The 22,712-nt window shown below is 42.4% G+C and overlaps 1 protein-coding gene across 1 annotated transcript in view; it reads right to left on the bottom strand.

Moving 5' to 3' along the window:
- The window catches only part of PCCB (propionyl-CoA carboxylase subunit beta), an 892,977-nt gene that overhangs the window by 104,850 nt on the left and 765,415 nt on the right, over nt 1–22,712 (bottom strand). Inside the window, exon 13 of the mRNA XM_033959104.1 lies at nt 15,716–15,814. Within this exon, the coding sequence (XP_033814995.1) occupies nt 15,716–15,814 (99 nt within the window). The remainder of the gene's footprint in view (nt 1–15,715; nt 15,815–22,712) is intronic.

The raw sequence follows: 22,712 nt of genomic DNA on the forward strand, positions 1-22,712 counted from the left end.
AATCCACAGCAGGAAAGAAAGGGAAGGACAGGCAGGTGAGTCAGATGCTAGAAGCAGGGGGGGGGGAAGAACTTTGATTTATAAGAAAGGAATAAGCTAAATATTACAGTACTAAGGCTTATATGGATGCAGCGGGGACGGTGACGGGGCGGTGAATGGGATGGCAGTGGCGGTGACGGGGCGGTGAAAGGGATGGCGGTGACGGTGACGGGGCGGTGAAGGGAACGGCGGTGACGGGGCGGTGCAGAGGATGGTGGGCCGGTGACGGGGCGGTGACGGGGACAGATTTTTTCCCCGTGTCATTCTCTATTTCGTAACTGTTGACAATAATCTATAAGTGTCCATAAACTAAGTAAGTTTCACTAACACTTTCAGAACCAGTCAATCATCATTATATGACCGGCTGGCTGTAGCATAAATCAATATGATCCATGATTGATGTAGGAACCAAGCAGCTATTACGTTAATATAATTAATATTAAATGGGTCCTGATTTGTTTTTAAATCATACATATAATGTCTTTTTCTGTCTCTCTTTTTTAGAATATGTGAGCAATATAAAAAAATTTTGTACCGGCACTACACAAGCTCTATTAATACCCCCGAAGAAGCCCGTTGGAGCGAAACGGATGGGACCTCCGTCGGGTCATTAAGATAAGTGCTTGATATTCAATAGCGATGTGTTTTCCAAACATTTAATATTCACTTAGAGCTGCTGATTCTTTTAAGCTCAATCACAAATAAGAGAGATTTTGATATAAAAATTTTGATATTCTATCATTATATAAATATAGCACATGTTTGATAAAAATAAATTCAATATCACATAAAAAATTAAAAATTACACAGGGTTTTTTTGACCAGTGATGAAAACCAACCCCAATTGGTTATGGTCTGTTTGATTATATTCCAGGGGTTTTTTGAGGTCTTTTCTCCTCTGTTTTAAATTTACATTATATGTAATAATCGAGTGATCCACATGGTTTATTAACTGACATTTCATTTTTTGAGATGGGTACAAATTTATTTGTCACTTATATATAGCATCTTGGAGAGCCTATAGAGCATGTATCATATCTGTGGGCTCTTGTTTGAAGTGTAATCACTGAAAAGCGACATTATCCCATATGTTTTGGGAGTGTCCTTTGGTTCGCAGTTTTTGGTCAGAGATTTTATCCAAAGTCAGAAATATATGGCAGGTACCATGGTATTGTAATAGTTATAACCTATTTTGGATTTTTGATGTTCAACGTCAAATACCTAAAGGTTATAAAGGTTTTTTAAAAAGAGTTGGGGAGTTGCTTGTTCTTAATTGGGATGCCGGAGATCTTCATCGCTGCCCCGTGTTGCACGCAGTGGCGGCTGACCCCGGAGGTGGAATTCGGGCAGGCACTGTGAAGGACGGACCCTTGACATCATTGGGTCCGTCTCTCCTAGCTGGGACTTTCTTTAAATTGTAGCCTGCTGCCGCGGTGTCTTTGGGAGCTGCTTGTTCTTAATTGGGACGCTGGAGGAGATCTTCATCGCTGCTCCGTGTTGCCCGCAGCGGCAGCTGGCCCCGGAGGTGGAATATGGGCAGGCACTGTGGAGGACGGACCCTTGACGTCATCAGGTCCATCTCTCCTAGCTGGGACTTTCTTTAAATTGCAGCCTGCTGCCGCGGTGTGGCCGCAGGGCGTAGCCGAAGGGACATGCCCTAAGGGGCAAGTCTCGCCCCTTGGGAGCCCCTTGGAGCAACATGGAGCCGGGGTCATATAACTTTAATTTGTCGTTATGGGTAAAAGAAAAATTAAGCTTAAGAGCTCAACACCTGCTGTTTCTGGTCCTATGGACAGACATTTGACATTTCCTGCAGAAATTCCATCACAACCTTTACTTGATATGAATTCTCCCACATCAGGAGCATCGTTGAGCCCCCTCAAAAGGACATCCCCTCCTTCATCCAATATCTGGAGGTAGTGGGAATATTACTCCCGCTATTTCTACTGGATTAGTGGTATCATTTACTCAGACAAGTAAACTAGTTTTTACTGAAATACCTAAACCACCTGAAATTTAAGGTGTAGTAGAGGATCAACCACAAGCAGTGGAAAAACAAGATATTACCCTTAAAGATTTGTGGTTAGGTATTTCTAGAGTTGAAGGGTTTCTCAGAGAATCAGTGAAACAAACTTTGGATTATTCACATTCTGTGTCTCAAAAGTTTGAGAATGTGGATTCTAACTTAAGTTGTTTGGATAAAAGATTAAGTGTGGATGAAACTAAAACTAATACATTGCAAGCTGTCTCAGTATCTGCTGTTAAGGATTATACGATGTTACACTCTAAAATAGAAATGTTGGAAAATATGCATAGAGCGAGGAATCTCTGCTTGGTTAATTTCCCAGTGATTCATTTGTTATCTTCTGAAATATTATTAAGAAAATTTTTTAAAGAAATACTGGGATTACCCAATGCGGAAAATTTCCCAATAAATAATTATTATATTCCGCAAAAAAAAATACAATCCGACCAAGAGGCGGACCACCTGGTAACAGACGAAATAAATCTGACAGAGTTTTTGGAGGATACTCAGGATGTGATCCAGAGTAGGTCCACCATGGTAATAACATGCATGAGTGAGATAGATAAAATGCTAATAATGAAACTTTACTTTAAAAATAGGTGGAGAATTGGAGGTGGAGAATTAAAAATTTTGTGGAGATTTGGTTAGGATTTTTCCTGATGTCTCAAGAACAACGCAGCTAAGAAGGAAAGAATTTCTGAAATTAAGAACAAGAGTCTTAGCACTTGAGGCATCTTTTTACTTAAAATTTCCATGGAAATGTCTTGTTAAATTACAAGAAATTGAATATGTATTTTGGGATCCAATTCAATTGCAACAATTTCTAATAGCTAGAGAACAGAAATTAGTTTTTTTTCTTTTGCCTTTAAATGATTCATCACTGAGAAATGGTAGGATGTTAGATTCATATGAATCAAGATTCATGTGAATCAAGAACAATTTCTTAGTTTTCCTTTAATTTTGTTAGTTGTAAAGTAGCATGTCTCCCCATTATTGTGGACTTGAAAAGGATTTTTTTTGTGTTGTATAATTATTGTTTAAATTTGGTGTTAGAAACCTTTTTTCCTTGGTATCATTTGATATTGTTAATTATTAAATTTATTTAAAAAAAAAAAAGAGAGATTCTTATGGGTTTAAAAACTATTCTTTATTTATGGATACAATCTGCAGGTCCGACTTATGGTTAATGGAGAGCTCGTATGTTGCATCTTGTATGTATGGAAGCTATGTCTGTTTCTGATTATTAAGTTTCAAGTTTCAAGTTTATTAGGTGGCTTGATTAACCGCCTTAGACAAAGTTTCTAAGCGGTGAACATTTAAAAAAAAATTACATAGATTAGGTAACAAAACAGTCCATACAATTAATAAATAAACTTAAAAAACTAAAAATTAACATTGTTAACACAAGGTAAGGAGGGATGAAATACAATTTGTAAAGTAAAGAAGAAACATCAAAGGAGAGTACAAAAGGGTAATAAGACATTAAAGGGGAATTAAAATAAGCAAAGTAATAAGATTAAAAATTAACTTGCAAATGCATCTCTAAAAAGGAAAGTCTTTAATTCGTTTTTAAATTTTAGAAACTCTTTCTCCTCCCGTAAAAACATAGGGAGGGCGTTCCATGTCTGCGGTGCCGTACAAGAGAAGATATATTGTCTCCTAGTATTGATAATTTTTAGAGAAGGAATAGACAAAAGATTTTGTTCGCTTGATCTCAAGGTTCTCTTTGTAGAATAAGGGATAAGTAGTCTAAATAGAAATGCCGGGGACTTATTATATAAAGTTTTAAAAATAATTGTGCATAATTTATGAGTGATTCTGTGTAAAACAGGAAGCCAGTGAGCCTTTTTAAGGAGTGGTGTTACATGATCAAACTTTTTGGATTTAGTTATTAATTTAATTGAAGCATTCTGAATAATTTGTAGACGTTTTATTTCTTGTAAAGCAATTCCTTTAAATAGGGAATTGCAATAATCGATTTTAGATATCACCAGAGAATGAATAAGTATATTTAGTGATTTAGGACAGAGAAATTTAGAAATAGAACGAATTTTCCGCAATCTGTAAAAGGTAGTTTTCACAATGCTACTGATAGCAACCTTCTTCATAACCTCAAGCTCAAATTCTTCATTTATGCAGACGACATCACAATATCCATCCCACTCACCAACTTCTCACATGAAATACTCGACCACACTACAAACATTCTCAACCAGATCGAACTCTGGATGCTAGCATTCAGACTGAAACTAAACCCCGATAAATCTAAATTCTTCCTAGCCACCCCCAACGACAAAATCAAAGAAACTACAATTCAACTGAAAGGAATGACCTTCCCACTCGAACCAACCTTAAAAATCCTGGGAGTCACGCTGGACAAAAATCTTTCTTTAGAAAATCACACCGACCTCGTCATCAGGAAAAGCTTCTCTGCACTTTGGAAACTTCGCACTATAAAAAAATACTTCAATGACACTCCCTTCCGCCTTCTTGTACAATCCTCTATCCTCAGCATTCTAGATTATTGCAACATCATATACCTTAACGCCACGAAGAAAACAACCAGAAGACTAAAAATAATCCAGAATACCGCCGTGCGCCTCATCTTTGGCCTAAAGAAATGGGAACATGTCACCCCATTCTACCACCAACTCCACTGGCTGCCTTTCGAGTCTAGAGTCCTTTACAAATTCGCATGCTTCTGTTACAGGGCGGTAAATGGTTCCTCACCAAGTTACATCAACCCTCACTTCAACCTCTACCGCACCAACAAGAAATCCCGTCGTATTCAGCTGTTCGCCTTCCCCTCACCCAAACTTTGTCACTTCAAAAGATTCCTTGATAGAACTTTTGCCTTCCAAGCTGCCAAGCTGAACCCATGGCTAGCACAAATGATACTAGAGGCCCCCACTTACATCGGTTTCAGAAAATCACTTAAAACTTACCTATTCCGCAAACAAGACCCAAACTGTTCCCCCCCCTGACAATATCTCCCCAATCTGGTCCCCTTATGAAGCCTTCCCCCCTTTTTTCTCCTCTTTTTCCCCCTCTTTCCGCATCCCCTGTCTAGTTCAAATAAAGCTGATAAATAATTGAAACTCTGTTATTCTGTAATTCAAATAACAAATCTGTAATTCTGACAAATAATTGTAAATCTGCCTGTCTAGGCAGACCCTAATGTAACTCAATGTAAACCGCCTTGAACTCGCATGGGTATGGCGGTATATAAAAATAAACTATTATTATTATTATTATTATTATGATCGTGAAAGTTGAGTTTATTGTCAAAAATTACTCCTAAAATTTTTATATTTTTAACTAATTGAAGGGGAACATTTGAGATTGAAATAGGAGTAATAAGAGAAAAACTATCCTTCCAGGGAAAAAGCATGACATTAGATTTTTTAATGTTAAGAGCGAGTCTGTTTTTGTCAAGCCAATGATGCACTTGATCTAGTTTTTCATTAATAGCCGAAATTTCATTTATGTTGTTATTAACTAATGGGTGCAATAATTGTATATCATCGGCATAGGCAAAAACGTGAAATCCAATGGATTGGCATAGTGTCAGTAGTGGAGCCAAAAAAATATTAAAAAGCAAAGGTGAAAGAATAGACCCCTGAGGAACCCCATGTGTAATATGTGAGGGTAAGGATGAAGATTCATTGAAAATAACTGTGGATGTGCGATCCTTAAAGTATGATGTAAACCAAGCTAGAACTTTATCTGTAATTCCCACAGAGTGAAGTCTATCAAGGAGTAAGTGGTGATCAATCGTATCAAACGCTGCTGAAAGATCGAGCGAGGTTAATAGCACCGATTGATGATGATCTAAGAAGTATTGGATAGAAGTATTATGAAATGAAGCAGGGAAGACTATCCACTATAATAAAACCCTAAGTGCGCATGCGCACTTACAACGCTGTGATCCCTGACAGCTTGATTTGTGACTCCATGGCCGTGTTTGATTTGCGGCTTGCGGTGCTTGCAGCATTCAGTGGCTTGCAGCACGTGTGGCGGTGAGAGCAACAGCAGGAGGATGTCCTTCAAGGTGCTGCGAGTTGTCCGGCTGCTACTGCTGCACAGGGAAGTGGAGAGGGAAAAGGGGCTGCTTTGGGGGGAGGGGTGTGCTGGGGGTAGGCAGCAATCTTGTTTTGCTCGGGGGGGCCAGAGAGAGATAGGCAGGAGGCCAGGGAGAGAGACACAGACAGAAAGAAGTGGTGGGGGAGAGGGAAAAGGGGCTGCTTTGGGAGGGAGGGGTTTGCTGGTGGGCAGGTAGCAATCTTGGTTTGCTCGGGAGGCCAGAGAGAGAAAGACAGAGAGACAGACAGAAAAAAGTGGAGGGAGAGAGGGAAAAGGGGCTGCTATGGAGGGAGGGGTGTGCTGGTGGGCAGGCAGCAATCTTGGTTTGCTCGAGGGGGGGGCAGAGAGAGAAAGGCAGGAGGCCAGGGAGAGAGACAGACAGAAAGAAAGACAGACAGACAAGGGGCCAGGGAGAGACAGACAGAAAGAATGACAAACAAACAGGGGGCCAGACAGAAGCCAGTGGCCAAGGAGCAAGAAAGAAAGAAAAACAGACGGACAAGGGGTCAGGGAGAGACACAGACAGAAAGAATTACAGACAGACAGGGGGCTAAAGAGACAGACAGAAAGACAGACAGACAGCGGCCAAAGAGAGAGAGATAAAGAAAAAAAGACAGACAGACAGCGGCCAAGGAAAGAGAGAGAGAGAGAGAGAGAGAGAGAGAGAGAGAGAGAGAGAGAGAGACAGAAAGAAAGACAGACAGAAAGTGGCCAAGGAGAGAGAGAGACAGACAGACAGAAAGAAAGACAGACAGTGGCTAAGGAGACAGAGAGACAGAAAGAAAGACAGACATATCTATTATAGCACCCGTTAATGTAATAGGCTTAAAGACTGATTTCTCATAATTTGGCAACCTTTTTTAAATACATTGACACCTGCTGCTCGAAGTTGTGTTTTATTGAATTGATCATTTTTATTTTATTTTTTTATTATTATTAATTTTTTTATGTAGTCTTGGGAAGGGGAATGGGTGGGGGGGTTTGGGGAGAGGGAAATTAGTTAAATAGTCTTTCATCCGCTATAATAAAACCCTTAGCGCATGCGCAGTTGAAACTGTGTGGCCATGATCTGTGATCCATGGCTCCATGTTGCCGCATGCACAATAGAGTTAAACTCTGCCTGCGGCGGTTTCCCCATTGCCCTCCCTCAGCGACCCTGCCCCACCCCCGAAAAGGCTCGCCAAACACCTGCACACACGGAAGAGTAGCCGGAGGCGGTAAAAGGCCATGATGTTATCCTGTCAGCTCCCAGACACAACCCACTCCTCCCGTGGCCCAGAACACCCACCCGACAACCCCAGACACCGAGCTCCATAAACATAGTATGGGCAAACCAGCTCCTTGCGGCCCAGTAGAGGCCCCTGTGACAAACGGACGTCTTTCCCAAGGTTTGCCACAGGGAAATTAAGGAAAGTATATAAACCCCAGTGCAGAAGGGCTGACCAGGTCAGTGCCCAGGACAATAAATTAGCTGACTACCTGGTGAGTGACAATGAAATAGAAATAGAACAGGAAGGCTTAGACTTACCTGAAGCAGTCCCAAAGCCAGGCAGGAAGAAGCTGCCTTGCTATTGGCCATTGCCTGTAAGGCAGAAAGCTCACAAGCAGTTTCCCCTCAGAGAAACGGCATGGGCTGAGGAAGGAATTCCCTTCCCCCATCCAAAGCCAAGGGTGAGTGGTTCTTCCATCAGCTTAAAGCCAGGCTTGTTAGAGAGCAGAGGGAGGAAGGAGGAAGAGCAGAACGAGGCTTGGCAGTAGAGCAGAGGCAGGACGGGGCTGAGCAGTTCCTCAGCACTGACTGGGAAATGACGGAGGAACAGGCTGGTAATTTGGCCACTGAATTCCTTCCCCCAGAACCCATGGTGTTGGAGGAAAGTGGGGCTATACAGGAAAGCTGGCCAGAGGAGATGGAGAGCTGAATATCCTGAAAAGGTCTGTGAACAGAGGTCTTGTTTAGGCTGTATTTTGCTGTTTGCTCTTTGAGCTAATGACTGTGGGAGTTACTAGGGAAATAATCCTGTACTGCAATTTCACATGCTGTTTTGCTGAAGTGTGGAAAGGATACAGTAATCTCCTCTGCAGGGTATGTGCACAGCTGAACCAAACGCCAGGTTGTAAGGCTGGCTAGTTTTAAAGCCCAGAATTTCCTGACTTCCACACTCCGTGAAAGTGCCTAGCTGTAAAGAAATTGCCATAGCAACTAACTAATTCAATTAGTCTGCCTGCCTTGTAGGGATAAGGAAATTAACCCTCTCAGGGAAAAGCCTGCTCGGGACTAGGGAGAAAGTTCAACCCAGCTAGAGAGAGTGAATGCACTGCAGGACAGCACAACATATTCCTCAGTCACAAACAGGAATGTCTCTTCTGTCAAAGCTACAGGAGAAAGTTATTTGTGTTAACTGTTTCACTGCCTAGCCTCATGGCATATTAAGGACTGTATGTGTTTTACCAATCAAGCCCAGAGCTGCTTGCTTGGTGACCAGGAATGAAATGAACTTTTTCTGTTATTTTTGTATGATGTTTATGCTACCCAGGAGAACCTGGAGTGGCACAGTAACTCCACGGCCGGTGGCCAAATAAAAGCTTATGTTTTCACCAAGGCCATTCTGACAAAGTGTGATTTTTTTCCAAAACCCTTGGAGAATAAGCTTAGTTGGGCATTTGCCAGCGACTACCAACTTGAAAGGTGACCCTAATTCTAAAGGGACCATGCCAGTAACAAGCTTCATGTCACTACCCGACGGCTCAAGGTGTTCTCGGAGAGCGTGGGTGTGACACCCCGCACCAGAGTGTGTCAGCACCCGATGCACAAGTCAACTCTCCCGGAGCCCGAATCCCACCAGCACCAGACGGAAATAGGGAAGGTAAAAGGGGAAATGGGAGCCTGAATATGGGTAGGTAAGAGGAAGGGAAAAGGGCTACTGCTGGACAGGGGGAGCAGGGAAGGGATGCTGCTGGACAGAGGGGAAATAAAATGAAGGAAGAAGAGCTACTGCTGGACAGGGGGGAGCAGGGAAAGGGTAATACTGGATAGGGGGTAGGTAAAAGGAAGGGAGAAGGGCTATTGCTGGACAGAGGGGAGGTAAAAGGAAGGGAGAAGGGCTACTGCTGGACAGGGGGAGCAGGGAAGGGATGCTGCTGGACAGGGGAAGAGACAGAAAAGGAGAAAGAAAAAGAAATAAAAGAAAAGCCTAAGTCTACACATCTATTCTAGCACCCATTAATGTAACGGGCTAAAAAACTAGTTTATTATAATTGTATTTGAAATATAGTTTATTTCATTACTCTATGAATTGTTTACTTTTGCATTTATATTTATATGTTAACCATGATTGTACTCACTCATTTATATATTGTACATTGTACATTGTATTATTTTATTTATTGAATAAAAATGATTTACACTAATAAAAAAAAAAAGTATGAGGATAAAAACACAGAAATAGTTCTTTGAGCTTGTCTGGCAGGATGTGTTACCCTCTAAGAAGCTGCTTCCCTGGTCAGTCTTGCATGGTGGTTGGGGCAGCCCTTTCTCCACACTCATTTTCGATGTTGGGGGGAAGTATCAACTCATCCCTTGCTTCAGGCAACAGATTGCCTTGAGCCACCCCTGGGGGCTGGGGTGGAGGGTAAGCAAAAAGATCTATTTGTGGGATCCCTCAATTGTTGAATATTTGACATAGGACAGCTGAGCTGAGCAACCACTCATGAGGCTGCAGAAGTCTGCTCAGCTTGTCTGCTTGTCTTTTTTCCTGCAAGATAAATAGCTTTCAGAAATATGTTGTGAGGAATTGCCCAGGACCAAATTTTGATTCCTTCTTGGCAAAATGGGTGAGACCCTGTACCTCCTTACTTCTTCACATAGTGCATAATGACTTGATTGCCCATTCGAATGAGTACTGGTGAAGGAGGTGATCTTGGAATGTGAGTAGAGCATTGTGGATCACCTGAAGCTCAAGGAGATTAATGTGGAGAGTTTTCTCTTCAGAGTTCCAGCTGCCTTGAGTAAGGAGGCCATTGAGGTGGGCTCCCCAACCCTGCATAGACATCCTTTGTCAATTTTTTTTGATGTGGTGGGGTATGGAAGAGGATGCCTCTGGTTATATTGAGTGGTGATAGCTATCACTGAAGGGAGTGGTGAAGTACTGAGGCTACTTGCAGTTGCTGGGATAACGGATTAGTGGCTTGGGACCATTGAGCGGAGTATGTCCCCTGAGGCTCTCGGAAGTGTAGAAAGGCAAATGGAATTATATGAATTGTAGATGATATGTGACCTAGAAGATGTAACATTAGACATGTGATATTTTGAAGAGTGGAGACCTTCCAGCAGATATAAATTAGATTGTCAAGCCTCCGTTGTGGTAGAAAGGTTCAAGTTTGAGTTGTGTCCAGAAGTGCTCTGATGAATTCTAGAATTTGAGTGGGTTGGAGATGAGATTTCTCATAATTGACTGCAAATCCCAGAAGTTCTAACAATTGAACTGTTGCATTCATGACTTGGTGAGCTTGTTGAGATGTTGGGGTCTTGACTAACCAATCATCTAGATAAGAGAACACATGAAAACTGCATGAGCGGAGGGTTGCAGCCACTACCACTAAGCATTTTGTGAATACTCTGGGTGCTGAGGCCAGACCAAATGGTAGCACTTTGTACAGGAAGTGGCGAGTTCCCACTTGAAACTGAAGGCATTTCCTGTGGAGTGGGAGAATGGGAATGTGTGTGTATGCTTCTTTGAGATCTACAGTTAGTCAGTCAGCCAGTCAGTCAGTCATTCTTCTCCAGAGAGACCATGCAAAACTTCTCCACCAAGTATTTATTGAGAGCACATAGGTACAAGATTGGACAGAAACCTCCTGTCTATTTTGGTATGAGGAAATACTTGGAGTAGCACCTTTTGTCCCCTCTCCTGTAGAGGAACCTGCTTGATGGCTTTGAGCTGGAGGAGGGCTTGAGAGATCTTGATGAAGTAGTAAGGTCTGACTGGAATTGAAAAGAAACTCTTTTGTAGGATGATTTGGAGTCAAAGTGCATAACCTTGTCTTACTATTTTTAGGACCAGTTGGTCTTTTGTTATGAGGACCAAGCATTGATGAAATTAAGTGAGATGGCCTCCAATAGGAAGAGACTGAGGAAAGCGTGCTGTATTATGCTGGCTAAGCTCTCAAGAAGTCAAAAAGACTGCTGAGATTTTTGCTGAGTCTGCGATTGATAGAACGTTTTACAGGAGGAGGAGCGCTGGTATATATATGTGTAAGAATAGGTGGAGCGCTTTGGGTTATAAAAGCACTTAGTTGGTTGAGGCTTGGATGATTTTGTAGCAGAAAAGGTAGACATGGACCGCTCATGTCTGGTGATCTTCTGGATTACTTCCTCTATCTTTTCTCCAAAAAGCTCATCTCCCAAGCATGGGATGTTGGCCAAACACTCTTGGACATTGGCATCTAGGTCAGAAACTCTGAGTCATGCTTGTCTCCTCATAGTGATGGACAATGCTGATGTTCACGAGGTGGCATCAAAAGCATTAAAGACTGAGTGGGCCATATACTTTCTAGTGTCCAGCAGGTCATTCCTAACGTATTGGAAGGCGTTTAACTGGTCATCAGGTATGTATTGCTCGTAATGAGGTAACTTCTAAGCTAAGGATTTCATATAAAAGGTCATGTAGAAGTTGTAACTAAGAATCCTATTAGTTAACATGGTATTCTGGAACAATCACCTACAAAATCTGCCTTAAGGTTCTTTCTTCTCTGCTTGGAGGAGCGCTTCTTGAACTGCTAGACCATTTTAAGACAGACTCCATAAGTAATGACTGGTGCAGTAGTTGGGGTATTTCAAAACCTGGGCACAAATGGACTTTGTCTAATGTGTCCAGATTCCAAGGAGCAACAGGAACCAAAAGAGGGTCCTCCCAATTTTTAAACATGTCATCCTTCATTAGATTATGAAAAGGAAGCTTTAAGCAGTCCTTAGGTACTTGCTCATAATTTAATGCATCAAAAAGTTCTGCTCTAGGTTCAGTTTCTGGCTCCATCTTAACTGGTAGAACTTGCCCCATCTCTCTGATGAAATTAGTGAAAGATAGGCTCTCTGGCAGTGATCTCCTGCAAGGAGGTGAAGCAGATGGGTCCAATGATAGACCATAGCAGAGAGCCCCAGATAATTGGAGGAGGAATGGTGAAACAAATCAGAGTCACATTCCTGGATGTCCTGTCTTGGGGATAGAGAGCATTGAGGTGGACATCGAGGAAAGCGTTTAGGTGTATGTTGAGGTGGAGGAAAGCATTTACCAAGAAGTGGTGCTGAACCGATGAACGCTTGGAGAGAGATGAATAACTTCTCACGATGGCCAATCCAGGTCACTAGTACCTGGCTAAAACCCAAGGAGTAGCAATATTCCATGCTACCGATACAGGGTAAGCAGTGGCTTCCCCCATGTCTTTCCCAATAACAGACTATGGACTTTTCCTCCAGGAACTTGTCCAAACCTTCCTTAAAACCAGGTACGCTATCCGCTCTTACCACATCCTCTGCCAACGCGTTCCAGAGCTTGACTATTCTCTGAGTGAAAAAAATTTCCTCCTATTGGTTTTAAAAGTATTTCCCTGTAACTTCATCAAGTGTCCCCCTACTCATTGTCATTTTTGATGGAGTGAAAAACTGATCCACTTGTACCTGTTCTACTTCACTCAGGATTTTGTAGACTTCAATCATATCTTCCCTCAGCTGTCTCTTTTCCAAGCTGAAGACCCCTAACCGTTTTAGTCTTTCCTCATATGAGAGGAGTTCCATCCCCTTTACCATCTTGGTTGCTCTTCTTTGAACCTTTTCTAGCTCCACTATTATCTTTCTTGAGATAAGGAGACCAGAATTGATCGCAATACTCCAGATGAGGTCGCACCATGGAGCGATACAGGGGCATTATAACATTCTTAGTCTTATTAGCCATCCTTTTTTTTTTTTATAATTCCTAGCATCCTGTTTGCTTTTTTGGCCACCGCAACAGATTGAGCAGAAGGTTTCATCGTCTACAATGATACCCAGATCCTTTTCTTGGGCGCTAATCCCCAAGGTGGACCCTAGCATCTGGTAACTGTGATTCAGGTTATTCTTTCCAATGTGCATCACTTTGCATTTGTCCACATTAAATTTCATCTGCCATTTGGACGCCCAATCTTCCAATTTCCTAAGGTTCGCCTGCAATTTTTCACAATCTGCATATGTTTTAACAACTTTGAACAGTTTAGTGTCATCTGCAAATTTAATCACCTCACTCGTCGTTCCAATTTCCAGATCATTTATAAATAAGTTAAATAGTACCGGTCCTAGTACAGACCCCCTGCGGCACGCCACTGTTTACTCTCCTCCATTGAGACTAATGACCATTTAACCCTACCCTCTGTTTTCTATCTGATAACCAACTCCTAATCTACAACTGAACTTTGCCACCTATCCCATGACACATTAATTTTCTCAGGAGCCTCTCATGAAGAACTTTATCAAAAGCTTTCTAAAAATCTAGATACACTATATCAACTGGCTCACCTTTATCCACATGTTTATTCACACCTTCAAAGAAGTCAAGCAAATCTGCGAGGCAAGATCTCCCTCAGCTGAACCCGTGCTGATGGTTCTTCTGCCTATTTTCACCCCAACACTCCAATCATCTAAGTCCAGCTTCCTCATGATTACTTCTACATAGAGTTTGAAAAGAAAACAAGAGAGGATGCATCCTTGTCTTGTACCCTTTTTGATCTTGAACCATTCTGTATCTCCGTATCTGGTTCGCACTGTAGCTTCTTGATTGTAGTAGAGCAATCTGATTAACCTGATTGGGTGTGCTGGCACTCCTACTTCACTCGGTGCTTCCCAATGCTTGTCATGCTCAACACAGTCAAAAGCCTTGGTATAATCAATGAAGTACCAGTAGAACTTTTGGTACTCATTCGCCTTTTCTATGATCCACCTCAAGTTTGCCATTTGATCATGGGTCCCTCTACCCTTATGGAATTCATCTAGGGCATCAGGAAGTTCTCAAGCAAAGACGTTGTCCAAGTGCCTTTGGATGATCTTCAGAAACACCTTGGTGGCATGTGGGGAGCAGTTCTGAAGGGATTCCATCAATGCCAGGTGCTTTTCTATTTGGTAGCTGCCTCAGCATCAAATATACTTCACTTTCCAATAGGTCTGGTTCTGGTTCTGCTTCTTCTTGACCCCCAAGCTCTTCAGGGTAGTCAGTGCTGGTGCTGATATATAATTCCTCTGTGTATTCTTTTCATCTCTGCTTGATGTCCTGCTGGCTGCTAATTTCATTCTCAGTCTTTGATGGTTGATTGGCTCGCTGAGAAAGGCTTTTTCACTTGTTTCACTATGGCAAATAATCCTCTGGTGTGGCCCTTCTTTTAGGCTTCTTCAAGAGTCATACATTGAGCATTCAGGAAGTTTGCTCTTGTCTTTCCTGGCTGCTCTTTGGAAATCAGCATTGAATTGCCTTGCCTCATTCAACCTGCCCTTAGACTTTGCCTTTGTCCTCTTTTTAGCAATCTGGAGGGTGGTTGCAGTTAACCAGTTTCAGTGATGATCCCTTTGATCTCTGTCCACAATTCATCTGGCTGCTGGTCAGACTGACTCTGACCAAGAAATCCAAACCCCAAAAATTAATGCAATGGGAGGAGAAACACGATCTTTTCCGTCACGGCCCCCCAAATCTGGAATTCGCTCCCAACTAATATAAGGGAAGAAAAATTACTTGGTAAGTTTAAAAGTCTCCTGAAAAGCTGGCTTTTTAAGGATGCTTTTAACTGAGTTCTGCTTATTTTTATATCCCCAGGATACTAGTTAAAGTAATAGCAAGGTCTATAAGCGAAAATTGAGCGACTAATCTTTCCCCCATCCTTTTGTTTCATTACCTTGCCCTTTTTGATTTGATTTACAAATTGTACTTAATCCTTTTTTTATTTCTCCCTTTTGTGTTTGTCTGGTACACAGGTGTGTAAATTGTCTTGTTTGAGTAATATGTTTTTTCTTTTTTTACCCCAATTTTACTAGTACTTGTAAATCGCATTAAGATTTAGCGATCAAAATCAAAACTTTATGAAACTTGAGATAATTCACAACCAGTTCCCTGATACCCAGAGGGCACTGAAGCCACACAGGAAAAAAAACCTGACGGAAAAAGACTCAAAAATAATAAAAAGAAAGCAGAGCAAATCAGAATACACCTTCTCCGTTTGATTGCAAAAGAAAAAAATGAAGAGGGAGCTATTATTCATTCATAAAGGGGAGGAGCTAAAAGATATGAGTGACACCCATCTGCAAGGTTCATGACTAAAGAAGGACAACAGCTTCAGTACAAAATCCTATGCCTTTACAACAGAATTGTTGATTTTCCACATGGAAAGGTACTATTTTTTCATTAGTGCTTTTTAAAATTATGACATCTCCAAAATTGATATACCCTATTGGGAGATGTTGCTCTAAACCATGGGTCTGTTCTCCTGTTTAGTCTGCCTGTATTGTTGTAAAATTTTTGTGTTTGTTGTATCATCAATAAAAAAAATTAAACATACCTTAGCACCCATGACAGCAACCTCAGCTGTGGGCCATGCGTAGTTAACATCTCCACGTAAATGCTTAGAACTCATGACATCATAGGCTCCTCCATAGGCCTGAAAGAAGCAAAGTACACGAGAGGTGGTTATTAATTCATCCCCATCAGAAGTTGTGTAGGTTTGTAAAGACGAGTCACAAGATAGCATTTAACTTAAGTTTTTAACTTTAGTTTGCCATCGAGACAAATATGGGGAAAATTATCTTGCCCTGGGATCAGTAGCATGGAATGTTGCTACTGTTTGGGGTTTTGCCAGGCACTTGCTGCCTGGTAGTGGCATAGCCAGGGTAAGAGGCTCCTGGGGCGTTGGTGCCCCTCCCCCCCTCGCCTCCTACTCCTTTCCCGATTCCCTCTGTCGTACTCGTGCCCCCTTCCCTTGTTCCTCTGGTTGTTCACTGCCGCGAGCAACAAGAACTTCAACGTGCTCCTTGCAACCCCATCAGCTCTCCCTCTGACATCACTTCCTATGTGCGTCAGCCAGAAATGATGTTAGTAGGAGAGATGATGCGGTCACAAGGAGCACGTTGAAGTTGTTGCTCGTGACGGTAAACAACTAGAAGTACGGGGAAAAGGAAGGGGGATGCGAACATAGCGAGGGGAGGCGGGGGATGGAGATGAGGAGGGGTGCCAGCACCCCTACTAACATAGCGCCCAGGGTGGACCACCCTCTCCACCTCCCTCCTTATTATGCCACTGTGATCTGGATTGGCCCCTGTGGAAACAGAATACTGGACTAGATGGACCATTGGTCTGACCCAGTATGACTATTCTTATGTTCTTATGTAAAACATATAAATCACTCATGACACTGTAAGCTATCTCCATTTCTAGTTCTCAAACCTGCAGAAATTATCTAAGTATAAAAATATATTTTCTGCATATTCATTGTTATTATCCTAGTTGTTCATATTAATCCATCTTATCTGATGGAATATGACAGTTAACTACAGATTTCCACTGATCATCCTATAAAGCCACATGTTCCTTCTCATCACCCTTTAAAAGTGTTGTTTCTTAAGAGGCCTGCACAGAATTGGCATACATAACCAGAAGATTTCTAGGCTTTTCCTAAGCTCTACGTTGCTGGTACAAGTTGTTCACTTGTAATGGGGATTTGCTATGCAAAATATAAACCCCAAAGGCTCTAGACTTGACCAGATCCCACTGGCAATTATTAAATGCTTATTTCGTCATAGGACCAATTATTCTCAAAATAGTCGCAAGAAGTCTATCTACCGGAACAATGCCTAAACACGCTGGAAAGAATTTTCTATTAGACCAATAATAAAGGACCCTTCTGCATCCATAGATGATGAATCCAATTATCAACCTTCTTTTTCTTGAAAAGCTCACTGAAAAAGTGGTTTTCAATCATATAACAGATTTCGTAGAGAAAACACATGTGCTTTATCCCAATCAAACTGGTTTTAGCACAAACCATTCCACATAACACAGAATGATTGGACTAACAACCACGATCCTGTACTATCTTGAGCACCATAAGTCAGTTTAACTTATTTCATTAGATCTGTCCTCAGCATTCAACACCATCGATCATACTCTTCTTCTCAAAAGACTCGCTTCAATAGAAATCACTGGATTAGCTTTAACCTGGTTTCAATTTTATCTTACAGACCACTCGGCCAAAGTAACTTTTAAAAATTAAGTATCTAATTCTTTCTCAAACACCTTTGGAATACCGTAAGGTCGATACTATTACTGCTCCTATTTAACATCTTTTTAGCTCCATTGTTAACACTCAGTCAGTCAATCACTTGGATTCATGATGTATGCTTATGCTGATGATATACAACTCTTGCACCCTCTGCATACCAACAATCCTAATGACATAAGCAGCATAAACACCAAACTCGAAAAAAAATCCACAGTTGGCTGAGTGAAAATATGTTAGCCCTCAATATCTCGAAAAGTTAAAAGTGATATTCCCATGGAAGGATGGCTTACCTCTTTCCGCACTGATACAATTGAATAATCATCCATTAAAAGTTGTAACTTCCATTAGAATCTTAGGAATAGTGTTAGATCCGAAACTCTCCTATCATGATCCGATAAGTATAGTAGTCAAAAATTGCTTCTTTAAATTACGAATGATAAGATCACTGGCAAAGGTACTAGAACCAGAGTCGCTTAACATCTTAATACACTCTCTTATAATCTCTAAAATTGATTACTGTAACTCCCTTTACAAAGGTATCTCACAAAAAGAAACTAGACGACTTCAAATTATACAAAATACGGCGGTTAAAATCATTACAAACTCAAGGAAATATGACCATGTTACGCCTCTCCTAAAAAAATGCCCACTGGCTCCCAGTGCCCCATAGAATAACATTTAAGTTGGCTCTCTTAACCTTTAAAATTCATCAAACAAAACAACCTGTATTTATCGACAAATTTCTCACTCTATACGCTCCCCCTAGGATATTAAGATCTAGCATCTCTTATCAATACTATATTTAAAAATTAATACATGTACAAAATGTGCAGACATTTTCATGGTCACAGCCCCACAAACATGGAAATTTTTATCAGACTATATTAAAGAAGAATCTACTTTAGAAAGATTCAAGGGCTCCCTGAAGAGTTTTCTTTTCAGAGATGCCTTCGAAAACTGATCCACTTGTCATCTAATCCTTACGCTGCACTAGATTGAAATTTGCATCTCAGACTTCAATCAGCTGTTTTTAACCCCATGTCCTACTGTTGTTAGCCCTTTTGTAGTCTTCTTTTCTATAATAATTTTGTAGTTCTATCCCACCCCTCTTGAGCCTCAAGTAAGCAATGTTGGTGTCAGTTGTTAAATGTTTTTTTGTTTACCCTTGATTTTATTATTATGGAAATCGCTTAGAAATTTATAAGCGTTGTATCAAATTTTTAAATAAACTTGGAAGGGAGATGAAGGAGATGTGCCCATGGCAAGGAAGGGAACAGATAGTGCTCTTAGAGGAGAGAGCACAAGAAGGGAAAAGAAAATAGATGGTGCCCATGGAGGGGAGAGGGACAGAAAAGAAGGTGCCCATTGAGGGAAGGGTGAGGAGAGGAGAGGAGACTAGAGGATGGCTGAAGAGGAAGGGAAGAGATGGAAACCAGACAAAAATGAAGAGGAAGAAGAAATGGAAAGAAAGTTAAATGTGAAAGATATATATAGGACAAGTGAAGAAGAGAAGAGGAAAGAAAAAAAAAAAGTAGTGAGTTGAGCATGCCCTAAAACAGAGTTCAGAGCACAGACAGAGGAGAAGAGCCAGAGATAGGGGACAACATGATTTTAAAAATAAAATCTATGGGTAAGAAAAATTATTTTATTTTCAGTTTATTAACTGAAATATGCTAGTTTGCACTTTACAGTATAGGTAGAAATGAGAGGGTGAAAATTTATGTGATTAAAAATTTTAATTGATGTGCAGCCCTATTACACAAATTAAGAACAACATTTTCAAAGAAGCAATATATAACTAGCTATCCCTCCCTTTTACAAAGCCGTGTTAGGCTTTTTTATCGCCAGCCGTGGCAGTATTAGATCCAACACTCATAGAATTCCTATGAGCATCGGAGCTAATACTGCCGTGGCTTGTGATAAAAAAAGCCTAATGTGGCTTTGTAAAAAGGGGGCGGGGTATATTAAGGTTACTTTTAAATACAGCTATTTATGCATACACAATTTCTGATAAAAATTCTTAAAAACAGTCGCAGCTTCAGCTATCTATTTAGAATTTCCTGCACAGATGGGATGGAAAATGAAACTTTCTGGATGTTGAGGCTGTCATAGTTGCAGTGTCTGGAGGCTCTTATAATGATATTTCACCTTTTGAGCTAAAAGATTTTGTGACAGGGTTGTTTGCCAGGCAGTCTATTATTTTCATTTATATACTCCCTGCTGTGTACACATTCACAAATGAAGAAGCAAAAGGGCTACGGAGCAGGAGAAAAAGCAGCAGAGAGAGGGAGAGAGAAGCCAAAGAGCGGGTGAATAAGAAGAAGGAGATCAACGACGAGAGTTAGCTCCGCCCACCTCCCGACGTCAACCACTGAAGCTCCCCCTTAAAAGGGGAGGGGCCATAGTTGATCAGAGTAGGAGAAGAAGTAGCAGAGAGGGAGAGAGAAGCCAAAGGGCAGGTGAATAAGAAGCAGGAGACCGAGAAGGAAATCGGCAAGAGTTAGCTCTGCCTATCCCTCGACGTCGACCACTAAAGCTCCACCTTAAAAGGGGAGGGGCCAACGGCGCACAGCCATTCGGCGCGCGGCAAAGGCGAGCATTAAAGGCGCTTGCCTTAGTGAGAGTGCCTTTGCGAAGGGCCTTGAGAAGGGAAGAGCCACCGCTAAAGGAGAGCAGAAAGAGTCTACAGCAGGCGCAGAGGGCACACAACCAGGCAGATTGCAGGTACAGAGGACACACAACCAGGCAGACACAGCAGGTACAGAGGACACACAATCACATACCACTAAAGGAGAGCAGGAGACCACAGCAGGCGCAGAGGGCACACAACAAGGCAGACTGCAGGTACAGAGGACACACAACCAGGCAGACACAGCAGGTACAGAGGACACACAACCACACACTGCTAAAGGAGAGCAGGAGACCACAGCAGGCGCAGAGGACAAACCACCAGGCAGACACAGAGGACGCAGCAGGCAGACGCAGTAGGTACAGAGAACACACACAGCTAAAGGAGAGAAGGAGACCACAGCAGGCACAGAGGGCACACAACCAGGCAAACACAGAGGACAGCAGGCGCTGAGGACACACAGCAGGCGCGGAGGACACACAGCCGGTGTGGAGGACACACAGCCAGGCAGACACAGAGGGACACAGCAGGCGCGGAAGACAGCCACAGCAGACACAGAAGACATCCACAGCACACCGGAAAGCAGGCAGCAATGGAAGCAGCAAACAGAAGCAAGATGAGCTACTCAGTTTTCTGCACCTTCTGCCATATGTATGACTAGTTCCCCTCCAGGATGCGGTCTTACGTATGCGCTCGATGCGGAGAACTGGAGAGCCTGAAGAAACAAGTCAGACTCTTGGAGGGCAGAATACTGGAATTGGAGGCACTTCAAGCAGTGGAGGAGGGAGACGGAGATACAGAGAACATCAAGACACAAGAATCAGAGAACAAGACGGAGGACACCATCGAGGAAGAAGTCCGACATCTGAAGAAGTTCATAGAGGAGGCATAAAGGGAGGCCATAGAAAATCACCAGCAACAGTGGAACTGCCGAAATACACCTACAGAAAGTGTGGACCACCTGACGGACAACCACCACGAAGAAATGGGTGACACAGCAGCAAGATCGAAGGATACGGACATGTGGCTGAAGAAACGGACATACACCAGGGACATAGACCTGCGGCTGGAGAATCAAGAGAAGAAAGAGAGGACGGCAATTGTTGTAGCAGACTCCATCATCAGACAAGTCGACAGCCACATAAGTGGGAGGAAGACTGGATCGGCTGGTGACCTGCCTACCGGGAGCCAAGGTAGAAGACATAGTGAGCCGCATTGACAGGATCATCGACAGTGTGGAAGAAGAAGATACGGTGGTGGTGATCCATTTGGGAATGAACAACAGGAGCTACAACAGGGAAGTACCGAAGGACCAGTTCCGGATGCTAGGAAGGAAGCTGAAGACCAGAACGCAGAGGATGGCATTTTCGGAGATCCTGCCGATACCAAGGGCTGATGAGAAGAGGCAGATGGAGCTGCAAGCAGTCAACATGTAGATGCGGCGCTGGTGTGAGGAAGGATTCCATTTCGTGCGCAACTGGACGACGTTCTGGGGGAAGAGCAAGCTATAAAGAAAGGACGGACTCCACCTCAGCAGAAATGGAACGAGGTTCGCCCGATCATTGATACAATTACAAAGAGTAAGGGATGAATTATATCAACTTCAAGTGGAAGAAATGGAACGTAAGCGAGAGCGCTTCCGCATTAATATCTATGAACATAGTAATAAAGCTAGTGCACAAGTCGCGAGATATATACAGATTAAACAAGCTCGGAATACTATTACAAGAATCACAAGGGAAGTAGGGGGGGAAATACACGTCAGGGATTCCACTATTCAACAGGAGTTCAAATGTTTTTACTCGGAACTATACGGGCGCCCGGGGCCCATGGTGGAGGGAGCGCAGACTAGATTTTTGGATTCGCTGCAGATACCGGTGTTAACAGAATCGGATCAGGAATACTTAAGAGAGCCGGTACAGCTGTCAGAGATTCTAGGGGTGATTGGTGAGTTGAAGAATGGTAAATCGCCAGGATTGGATGGGTACACTAGCCGATTCTATAAACAATTTTCGGAGCACTTGAGACCCCTTCTAGTTAGAGTAGCTAATGGAATATCTGGGGGAGGTAGGCTCCCGCCTACGATGGGGGAAGCAGGAGTGGTGATTTTGCCTAAACCGGGAAGGGATCCTTTATTCTGTGGTTCTTATCGACCCATATCTTTGCTGAATATAGATGCCAAAATATTGGCTAAGGTTTTAGCTAAGCGATTGGGAAAGGTATTACCTACCTTGATCCATCAAGATCAAGCGGGGTTTATACAGAGGAGACAGGTGAGTGATAACATCAGAAGAACTCTGAATTTGCTATGGAAAGTGGGTGAGAGCCGAGATAAGGCAGTTTTGATATCGATTGATGCTGAGAAAGCATTTGATCGGGCTCTTTGGGGATTTCTATGGGAAGTAATGGATAGGATGGGTCTGGGGGGAAGGTTTGGAGAGTGGGTTCGGGCTCTATATGTGGAACCGAGGGCATGCATACGGATTAATCAATCTTACACTGATTTCTTCCACATATACAGGGGAACTCGGCAGGGATGCCCCCTTTCTCCCTTATTGTTTGCGGTGTCCCTAGAACCGCTTGCGATAGCTATTAGACAGCATGCATCATTGGTAGGGGTAGTTAGCGGGGAGATAGAACATCGAATAGCGA

The sequence above is a fragment of the Geotrypetes seraphini genome, chromosome 9 (genome assembly GCF_902459505.1).
Source record: "Geotrypetes seraphini chromosome 9, aGeoSer1.1, whole genome shotgun sequence".
Classification (NCBI taxonomy): domain Eukaryota; kingdom Metazoa; phylum Chordata; class Amphibia; order Gymnophiona; family Dermophiidae; genus Geotrypetes; species Geotrypetes seraphini.